The sequence below is a fragment of the Octodon degus genome, unplaced genomic scaffold (assembly GCF_000260255.1).
Source record: "Octodon degus isolate 3935 unplaced genomic scaffold, OctDeg1.0 scaffold00094, whole genome shotgun sequence".
Lineage (NCBI taxonomy): Eukaryota > Metazoa > Chordata > Mammalia > Rodentia > Octodontidae > Octodon > Octodon degus.
This window is the reverse complement of record NW_004524670.1, coordinates 4,974,659-4,986,268: the sequence shown is the minus strand read 5'-3', so window position 1 is coordinate 4,986,268 and position 11,610 is coordinate 4,974,659. Positions and strand designations below refer to the sequence as shown.

The 11,610-nt window shown below is 33.4% G+C and overlaps 1 protein-coding gene across 2 annotated transcripts in view; it reads right to left on the bottom strand.

Moving 5' to 3' along the window:
• Window positions 1-11,610, bottom strand: part of Slc44a1 (solute carrier family 44 member 1) — a 96,004-nt gene that overhangs the window by 32,790 nt on the left and 51,604 nt on the right. For both annotated transcript variants that reach the window (XM_004638065.3, XM_023722913.1), the window contains 4 exons: window positions 6,706-6,875; window positions 4,746-4,835; window positions 1,786-1,925; window positions 216-402 (listed from right to left, as the gene is read on the bottom strand). In XM_004638065.3, the coding sequence (XP_004638122.1) occupies window positions 216-402; window positions 1,786-1,925; window positions 4,746-4,835; window positions 6,706-6,875 (587 nt within the window). The remainder of the gene's footprint in view (window positions 1-215; window positions 403-1,785; window positions 1,926-4,745; window positions 4,836-6,705; window positions 6,876-11,610) is intronic.

The window sequence follows — 11,610 nt, the reverse complement described above, 5'->3', positions numbered from 1 at the left end:
GATGGCTTTTGGACCTTTGTCAAGAAACACATGAAGACTGAGTGACTGGCTGATTGATTGATTTTGGGCAACAGTGGGGATCAAACCCAGGGCCTCATGCATCCTAGGCAAGCGCTCCATACCAAGTTATATCTCCATGCCCCCTCTGATGTTTTAAAACATTTGAGTACAAAGTACACATATCTGCAAGATAAATAAGCAACATATCTGCTTACCGGTAGTGCCAAGAAAAAGAAGTGTCATGATCCAGTATGCCCAAAACAAGACAAGAGCAAAGAAGGTCCAAAAGGGTTGGAAGACTAACAGCGGCAGGTGAATGAAGACCTTACCAGCCACGTGGAACAAGGCAATTGTGAGGGCAACACGTTTGCGCATAACCAGCATTATGAGGAACAAGATAACCTAAATGGAGAGAATGGAGGCAGGGAAAGGCTCAAATCACTTATTTTAAGCAATAAACAGAACGCTCTGTTGCCTCTGTCATTTATAGTGTAGGTGTCAAAACGAACTTATCTTCAGCCTTGGTGCTTCTGATCTTTCTGTTTTATTCCACAGTTTTGGTCTAGTTTATTTAATAAGGAAATGGATATAAGAATAAACCTTTTCCTTTTGTGATAACATCCACAGATAACTGTTAAAAATGACAAAGGTTTTCTCAAATTTCCCTATAGCTCTAACCCCTGGTAACTGGATGGTAATTGTTTTGTACTTCAAAAAATATAAATAAATTTTTTAAAAAATCTCAAAATGGGAAGTATTCTCTGAATCCCCATAATACAGTATGTTTAATTTCTATCTCTTTTACAGTATTATTTTCAATTATATTATGGTTCTAAGTTTTCTTTAAGGCAAACATAAAAGAATTTCTCAATTTATTAAATCCTAGAATTTTCGATATTCCCTTCCTCACTTATCAATCAAAATGTGTTATGTGTCAGTGAGGATAAAACTCTTCATTAGAACAGATACATTCCTGTCACTCTGAAAAGGGTGAGAGGAAGGAATTCCACCACCCCAAAAGAAAGAAGCTACTTATTTGTGTCTCATATTTCTTAGTGGAATAAGAACTCCTTAAAAGTAGGTTCCATGGCAGAGTCACTCTTTGCCTCCTTCCTGACCCTGCACTCTATGCCCAGCATTGAGCAACTAATTATACTTAAATAACATAATTAACAAGTAATTTTTGGCACCAATATTTTATACTGGCTTCATTTTTTGTTTATTTTGGATGTTCAAAAACAGTTTGGCACTGCTTAGGGAAATGGAATGATTCTTTTTTTCTTCAGAAAGGTGTACTAAAGATGAATATAGATTATTCAACCAAATCTTAATTTCACTATAGAATACACAATGAACCTTATCTGTATTTTTTGTATAATATAAAATATTAAAAGGTAAGTGAAAAAAATGGGAAAATAATTAGTGAACAAGTAAATGAAATAAATTTTCAATATATTTCCCTATGAGGGGAATTATTTTTTAAAAATTAATTATTTTATAATATTAAAAACATGCTCTTTGCAAATGATAACACTAACATTCTAGGTGAAAAATCTCTCAAAAAGCATAAAGGATACAGCAAAATATTCTTTCAAAGGACATTTGTCAACTTAGGAAACCTCCAACAGACTCTTTAATGTTTTGTATATCGTGAGACAGAGATTTTATCTAATGGAAATCAATCAAGATTAGGAGTATAAAAGTCAGATGTAAGTTTCTGCCCCATTAATGATCTACAAATAAAAACACAGAGCTAACTATTCGTCCACCTGAGCTTGTACTCACTGTGAATACTGTAGCTGAAATGGCATAGATGAGGAGGGCCCGCAGATTGTCTTCAGCTATCTGAAGCTGTTCAGGAAGAACTTTTTCTTTTGGTGATCTTCTTTGTTTTGCATATAGCCACCATAGTACACCTGTGCCACCTGGAGACAAAAATACAATTCTTTTGTAATAACTGACATAAGACAACATGGGACACAAAATCCTCAACTTTCTGGGCCTACATCAACATGGAACTTACGCAGTGACAATCCATTGAGCAGGGAGGCAACTTTCTGTGTGGCTGTAACTTTTGTGAGCACAAGGAGAGTGCCAATTACATGATTATCATCTTTTACATTAAGCATTTACAAACCCTTCAGTATATCAAATAAACTTCCTCTAAATGAATTTATCATGGACTTCAGGAAGCTAAGAGAAATCCAGTAAGAAATACCTCTGAGAGGAACTGGTTACTCCAGTGCTAGCACTGACAGAGTCATACAATTGATTAAACATCTGCTTAATAAAAAAAAATGAAGATCAAAAGAAGTTTCTCTTGGGGTTGGGGAGATGGCTCAGTAGAATAAGTGCTTCCCTGGCAAGCGCAAAGGCCTGAGTTCAATCCCCAGTTTCACCAAAAAAAAAAAAAAAAGTTTCTCTAACAGTATGGACAAAGACAGGAAGTCTTGTAGCAGCAGATTCAAGGGACAAGCATTTTATTTTTTAATACAGGTGATTCAGAGAAGCAGACCTAGGTAAACCTGTATCTATATAAGATAACTGAATTATATTCACTAATTCAACAAACATTTTGAATTCCTACACCACCCAAGACCCACTCTCACTCCTGGTAGAGGTTATAAAGCAACTGGGTAATCAAACAAAAGGAGATAAATAAGAACTAAAAATGTAAAGAAACAAAGTCTGGTGAGAGGGCTAGTGCTTATGGTGGGAAAGCACTGCAGCTTCACCTATTGGCAAGCCAAGCCTCACTGGGAAGATGATGTTTCAGCAAGCGAATCAGAAGCCTGAGAGAAAGCAATCCATGAAACTAAGAAAAGATGAGTTCCAAGAAACTTCTAGGATACTGAGGGTGGACCACGCCTAGTATGAGAAAAAAGAAACTGCTTAGCCATAGCAGTAAGCGAAGGCGAAAGTTGTAACAAATCTGAGTAGAGAGACAGCTGGGGACCACACTACATGACAGGTCCCTGTGGGCCACAGTGAAGAATGATTCAGAGTAGAATAGCATATGCAAGTAGTAAGATGAAATATTATGGGTTGGACTAAGAGGACTTGCCTAGGATGCACACTGGGAAAGAAAAAACAAATGTCCCCAAGAACTTGGCTAATATCTATACACATCAACCTAATCTCGACCTGTATTTAAAGAACGAATGGTTCAAAGGAAAATTTTACATCTTATTTGCTATAAAATACCAACCATGAATTTTTCTCTTGCTGACGATGAGTAAAGAAACCAAAACAACCAGCAGTCTAAGAAAAAGACTTCTATTTTGAAATCGTGCATGTATAAGAAAATGGTTTCAGAAACTAGGAATATACTTTTTAAAATGGAAGGAAGTATGTTTTCAACAAACCAAAACAAAAAGTTACAGAAAAAGCTGAAGTTCAAGGCAAACAGAACAAGATAAATGTTCAGAACAGACATAATCTATGAAACATTTAAATTTGTGCTAAGAAATGTGCTAATCCTTTATAGTTTTGAATTTATTTAACCACAATACTGTGATTACTAATTCTACAAATGATAAAACTGAAATTTAGGAAAATTGAGCAACATGCCAAATGTCACATATGTAGTAAGCAACACAGTCTTGAGTGAACCTAGATTTATTACAATGACCTATCTAAACATAGATAGAAGGCTGTAAGCTGAAATAAAAAGAAAACAAAAATGAAACTGGAATAGCAAAATTTATTGATCCTCATTGTAGGCAGTCAACTACAGAAGTGACAGTGAGAAAAACTAAGTCAGTAATATGCAAATAAACTTGAAGAACTCATCCTGAAATGTCCAAAAAAGTGACAAAGACACTGAAATGGTAATTTAGAAGACAACAGTTGGAGAATAAACAATGACCTTAAGAAAAACCACTGGTATAAAAATAAAAACTAAATATAGAAATAAAAAATCCACAGTTGAATTTTCTGAAAAGTCTAAACAATTTAAGCTCAAGAATTAGACAAAAATCTTTCCATTAAAAGGCTTTATTAAAAATCATAGAAGTGGATGGGGCCGGGGAAATAGCTCAGTGGAATAAGTGCTTCCCTGGCAAGCACAAGGGCCTGAGTTCAATCCCCGGTTCTGGAAAAAAAAAAAAAAAAAAAAAAAAAAAAAAAAAATCATAATCATAGAAGTGGAGTGCACAGGTGAGACTTCACAATTGATTCGCAGTACCAAACATAGGAAAACAAACTGGAGGTAGATAAAACAAGTTAGGAATATATTAAATATATAACAAAGCCAGAAAACACAAAATAAGAAAGCATAACTTTCAGGAAAACATAAAACAGGTAATAGGAAAACTAAACATACCAATTAAGTTATAAATGTAAATAAATGGAGACAGAGTTTATTCAAGTTTAAATTTAACTGAAGAATGTATAGTCACATACATACACACAGTAAAAAGGTCTGAACTTCAAATGCTAACAGTAGTAAAATGAGGAAGAATATAATTATAAACTCTTAAAACAATCAAGACATGATATCATGTTTGCATCTTGTACTATAACTACTGTAAAGACAACAAAATGCAATGTATTAATTTTGTAACTGTCCTACTAACCTGTTTGGAAACTGTCTCATTGCTATTTGTTTCTCAATAAAATTAATAAAAAAAGGAAGTTACAGCATATGGAAATAAAGATACAAAAAGTAAAATAAAATTATTTTCTTCTTTACCTTTCTATGCTTACCATGGAATTAGTAACACAAAAATAAACAAGCTGCTTACCAAGTGAACCTAGGATGACCAGAATTGTTAGGATCCACACAAGTATTCTTGATATATACCTGATTATCACCATCAAAATCATAGACAGAACTGTAGGAAAGACAGAGAACATGTAGAATATTATTGAAAACATAGGAGATTATAAAGAGAAACCCTTTCAATTATTGTACATTTTTGGGAAATATGTAATTTGTTGCTCTTGAATAGTTCATGACCACAATTTAGGTAGGAAAAGAAACTGGATGTTCTTACATTTTGATTTTGCTACTTGAACCACTAACATAGCATCACTCAAAAAGAAAGGCACCTAATTGTGCAAGTTTATAAATTACAGAAAGGAACACATGCAAATGCAAATGGTGACTTAAAACAGCACAGGACTGTTGTGGATTCACCACAGGAAAGACATCAGACATGCAAACACACATGCAAGCACACAAATTGTAGAGAATGACATGTCATGTTGGTGACCAGAAGTTATCACACATAGACTGGGGTAAGTTAAATTAATGCTACACTACCTCAGGTAATATATGCATTTCTTAAATGGACTAACTTCTCTAATTGTCAATCTACAAACCAGATGACATTTTATCTTTATCTGGCATTTTTATTTTTCACTTTAGAATACTATGGAAGGATCTGACCTTATAGTACCCTGAAACTTACTGAGGTCAAAATTCCTATCATTATTTCTCAACTGATAGAAAAGCTCTTCTTCAAAAATGAGCAAAGCTTATCTTGAATTAATTAGCTAACTTCTTTACCTGTCCTAATCCCAGCATGCTAAAATCATTAACAAAACTCTCAAAAAAGGATTTAATCCTTGCATGAGAAATTTATTTCCAAAATAATAATTTATAAATCTTTAATCATCTAAAGGCCTATTAAACAAGCAAATGAGCAAGTATATTCATGTTCATATTATCTTCTCCAGCCCCAAAACATGATTATTTTTTAAAAAAAATGGAATTGTAGTGGTCACACATCATTGTCACTATTTTTAAGATTTAGATATTATTTCTGGTTAAAGTGTTCAAATGTTTCAGAAACCAAGTAATTTTTACATAAAGTAAGTCACATTTCTTTGGATCATTTGCAAAAGTAAATAAATGGTTAGGACCTGTACGGGAACATAAAAAAGATGGGAGCCCCTCAAATATTAAACAATTAGATTTTCATATGTAAAGAATTATTTAATAGAGTCCAGTACTCCCTGAGCAAAAAGAAAATACTTTCTAATGATAGGAAAGGTGGAAATATGGCTTGTGATTTTTCAGGAACTATAACTACTGTTAAGGGGCATAAAAACTAATTTTACTTATAGAATGAAATAAGTGTTTGGTTCCCAACTCTTTACTTCTCCCAGTTAAGACCTGCAAGTTCTAATAGCCTCTCATTTAGTTCCAAAATGATAGAGGAATTTTTAATCTTGAAAATAAAATTTTTACTTGATCATATTATTTATTTACTGACTAGGAAATTCTGTGGCCAAACAAGTGGAGATTTCCTAATTTTTCCAGGAACAGTGATACTATGAACTGTGCCAATGAAAAAAAAATTCATATTTCAAAAGTAATGTATCACATATGCACATTCTTAGAAATATGTAAGAGAATATGTGGCCTCTTTCATAAGTAAATACACCTTTTGGAATCATAATGAGAAACAGAGATGCTGATTCATTAAAAGATGCCTTTTGCCATCATATTAAAGGTAGTCATAGACTTAGTAAAGCAAAGTATGGATGGAAAAAGACCAGTTTTCTCCCATGAAAGAATGGGAAATTATATATATAATATATATATATATATATATATATATTCTGAAACAATTATTTTGGCTATGGGAAGTTAAACATTTTACAAGTATCCCCAGTTGTACTCAGATTTTGGCTAAAAGACAGAACAGTCTTTTACTGCAGTACTATGCAATAGCTAATAATGAGAAAAACAATTACCTAGTGATAACAAGCAAAGTCCCAATATAATTTCTTTGCTGGTCATTACTCCACTAATCAGCCTGTGTAAGACACTATTGTCACTGACAAAGGTGATCAGGGCCTCTGCAAACTTGGCATAGCAGGAAATGTTCACAGGAGCACAGCGATGGAAGAATGGAATAGGTGCACTGGTGACACAAGAAAAAAAAATCAGAAAAAAAATTACTCCTACTTAATATAAAAGCCACATCAAACACAGAAATGAAAGGTGAATATGGCTGCAATACACTCCACCCTCCACATATCATTATGGGAGCTAAGAGCTGCGTGCTTAATGCTATGAAGATGACTGTTATGAGCAGTGATGCAAGTCTTACCACAAGCCTTATCAAAGAGGGTGGAGTGCATGTTCCAACAGAAGACATTACCCTCCCCTTCTGCAAAGAAACGCACACATACACATACATACACAGAACCACCAGAAGCAAAATAAAACACTTCAACTCCTCAGCCTGCACATCTGTCAAGGGCAGATGACAAAGCTTACAAACACATACTTCATTGAACTGAAAATGAATTAATACCATAAACAATTTAAAATAAAAAACACAAAGTGATTTTACTTGAAATGTGCCACCATTAATAGATTGTTTCCTCTTAACAAAACAGTGTACTTGAGATCAATAAAGGTACTCAGGGTACAAGTTTAGTACTGTTCATATAAACAAAGTCATGTCAAGACATCAACATACAGTATGATATGCATCCATTTAGAAAACAACTATGAATACTAATATATGGAAATCCTTATAATGTAGTAATATGATGCTGGCATCTCTGCATAAAAAATAGATATAAGAATGGCAATAGAAAAATAAATTTAGGGGTCTGGGGTGATGGCTTGGTGGAATATGCACTACCCTGGCAAGCGCAAGGGCCTGAGTTCAATCCCCGGTCCCACCAAAAAAAGAAAGAAAGAAAGAAAGAAAGAAAGAAAGAAAGAAAGAAAGAAAGAAAGAAAGAAAGAAATTTATAGAGTGAAAAAATATCTGGTTTATTAGAATCACAAGATTCTAGGCTATTTTCTTTGACTTTCATTCATAACAAATGACTCCAAGATTTTTAAGTGTTCAAAAAAAGGGAAAAATAACCAATTATTTAAATTTAGTTCTATTTTGTCTTGTGAAGGAACACAGGTACGTGTGAGCTCTGACATAAATCTGGCTTATAAAAACATGGTTCTATGCCAACTTCTGAGAGGACAATACACATTAAAGAATTTGAAATAAAGGACCATGAATATACCTTCTGTTGTGATTTATTAGGCTTCTAGGAGAGTCCCTACGTATTTCCATGCACAAACACATACTTATATGTGAATTAAGTTAAAATCTAGCCATCATTAATATGAACCCTACATTTCTAGAACTGTTCCCTGGACTCTCAAGTGGCAAGGATAATTTGATTGGAATAATATAAATGTATTTCAAGTCCTGGTTGGCACTGTATTTTGATCCAATTAGTGGATAAGACTGCATACTTGAGTAACAAATTCCTACGTTTCTAATATCAGCACAACTTTGTATAACCTATAAAGCAAAACACTATTTCCTTTCTCAAAAAATATTTCTTTACCACTAAAAGTGTGAGTAAACTATATATCAATTTTCCTTAAATGTTAATGAACATCAATGTTTATGAGAATAAGCAACAATTTCCATGCTGTTATAATTATTGAAAGGAAATAATTTTAAGGTTGTAACCTTACCTGAGTTATGCTTCAGTGAATATATCCAAAAATGATTTAACAGTAAGACATAAATAATTCATTTAAAAAAATAATCCATTTTGTCCCTTGGTTTGTATTTGTATGTACCTCCAAAACAGCATTGGTGAAACCTGATGCTAAATAGTTTACAATGTTTTAAAAATTTCAAGCAGCCTGAGCATTCTGAGTAAGGTTTGAATTACAAGTATGCAAGTGATTATTTTTGACAAAAATTGTGTAAAAAAATTAAATTATAGAACACTTTTAAGAAACATGGATTTAGTGAAGAATATTATAAGAACCAAAAGGAGTAACTATAAACTTCTAAGTGAAGGAAGGCTGATTTAGAGTAAAAATGACAGAACAGGCAATTTTGTTCTTCCACACAACTTTTTTTCTGATGTTGTCTAGATGCTATATCTGCCAAGATAAAGCTTCTGTCTAAAGATGAACTCTAAACTACCATCTAGCTATCTTCCAAAATAAAATCTCCTCTGCTCCATAACAACCTGTGTCTTTATCCTCTGTATACACTACCCTGCCATCCTGAAGTAGCCTCTCCTGGAACTCACTTGCCCCTCATCTTGAACACAGAATGTCTCCACCTTAGGGATGTAGCTGTCCTTTTCTTCTTTACCTCACCCACTCATTTTCTAGTTTTGCTCACTTGCTTCCTTCTTCCTATTCGATAAACATTAAAACCTGAACTCTTCCAACATGGCACAGCTGCACGCCACTGTCATGCTTTCTCAGTTTCTTCCTCTGTGATGAAAGGATAGGAGTAAGTACTGTTTTGTAAGTCTCTGTTAGATTAACACCCCCTCCACACCACCATCATCACCATCATCAAAGAGCACTCCCAGAAATCAGCAACTCTAAATTATATAGGAGCAGCATAACCAGTATTTTCAGTATTCTCTACTTTTCTAACATTAAATGAATGTATCTGAGTTGAAAAAGAAAGTGTGATAGTCTCAAAATTCTAACCCTTCATTTTTATTTAGGAGGAAATGCTGAATAATATCTGCTCTGAGCTTTCCCTTTCAAGTTATTTTTAAACTGCATATAAACATTTGCCCAATTATAAAGAATACTTTTATAATTATCTTTCAAAAATTTGGGCAAAACAAAAATCTTTTATGCTACAGTTTAACCTATTTCCCTAAAAAGCCCGACACTCCCAAATATAAATATAAAATTAGCACAAGCTGATTAACTGCTTTGTGTCATTCATAGTGAAAAATCTGCTCTCAATCCTAACCAAATATATAGAAGGCAAATAAGAAAGCAGATAATATATGAATACATTAAAGTATAAAATGAAACACTTAGCTTTACAGTAAAAATCACTAGATTCCCTTGTCTGTCATTCTTTTTTTCCTTCTCCTCAAACAAAAGCAATTAAATCAGCCACATATTTTGATAAATAAATTTAAAAAAATAATAATTTAAGTATTTATGTGTGTGTGTGTGTGTGTGTGTGTGTGAGTGTGTGTGGCCAGCTCAGCCCACCAGGGGGCAGGGCTAGCTGGCATGTGGTGCTGGGGAATTGAACCGCGGTCCCTGTGCTTTGCTAAGTTTGTTCTAAGTAGGTGCTTTAGACCACTGAGCCATCTCACCAGCCACTTAAATTATTTTATTTTTGTTCTCCTTTCTTTTCTTTCTCTTTACCTTTTTTTCACCCCATTACTTTTTTTTTTTTTTTTTAATTTTTTTTTTTTTTTTTTTTTTTTTTTTTTTTTTTGCGGAACCGGGGATTGAACTCAGACCTATTCTACTGAGCCATCTCCCCGGCCCCTCACCCCATTACTTTTAATTGCACTCAGGACCTTGTGTATATACTGTACCACTGAGTAGATTCCTAGCCCTTTGAATTATTTTATTTGTAAAATATAAATAATATGACACCAAAATCATTTGTCATATATTTTACCATTTCAATTCTATTTGATATAATGAGCTTAAGATGAATTAGCTGATTTCATATATCTAATGATCGTCTGGCATGAGATCATTTCTATTTAGTGTCTAAACTAAATAAAATATGTGCTTAATTATGACGGACAAGCATTCTATTTATAGTAAGTTTTTCTACCTTTGAAAGCCTATATAGAACACTGAATCAATAAAGTCCCATTAGGAATTGGTGATGTTTCGCATTATTAAAACATTAGTCAACAAGAACAAAATGAATTTATAATGAGTATTTTAAAGATTTTTAAAAATTAACCACTGATAGGCAAACTGTATCTTACCTTGGCAAATACACTGTCCATTTGCCTTTAAGTCAAGATTATCACAGTTAATGAGCTCCCTAAAGTATAACAAACAGTGCCTAAGATCTCTTGTTCATATCCTTCAAAAAAAAAAAGGCAGGAGCCTGCATCTAATAATATTAGTTTAGAATGTCAGGTTAAAAATAAACAACTACATATGATTTCTAAAGGTAAAAGTTTTATTTATGAAAGGACACCAATTAAGGTTCTAACTATAGCCCTATAGCATATAAAAAGGGAAAAAATAAAGAAATGAGAATTTAGTAGCAAAATACAGTGGTTTTCATGTATTTTTATCTCACCCCATTTTTCTTTTTGTTTACTCCTGTACTCAAAAACAAAATAAAATGGAAAAATATCTCACTAACTGTGGTACACATTCTATAAGATCCTGAATTCAAATTTTTATTCACAACGATTTCATGGCCTTTAGATAACCTCCCCTTTTCCCTTTTCTTACCTATAAATTAAGGGTAATACCTGTAGAGATTTTTCTGAGGTCAGGGGAGATAGTACACATAAGAAACTTAGTGATGTTGCCTGGCACACGTAGATGATTTGAGACCCTTCTATTTACATTACAATAGGTAACATTTTTTCTTGGCTATTCATTTAGTTTTATATCACAGTGTTAACTTCCCAGCTACTAGCGACTTGGTTATGATTCTGAGGTACCCAAATAAATGATGAATGAACTGAATTTATGCAATCTATCTCCACTGGTACTGTTTTCTCTGGATATACATGACAGTCTTGTAAACATATGGCTAGCTAGTTCCTTGATTGCTACTATGCTTGGCATTTTACCAACACTTATGAATTTGGATAAAATATTGCACTTTCCAGGCATTTGCTTTTAAAATTCTTAGAAATGGTAAC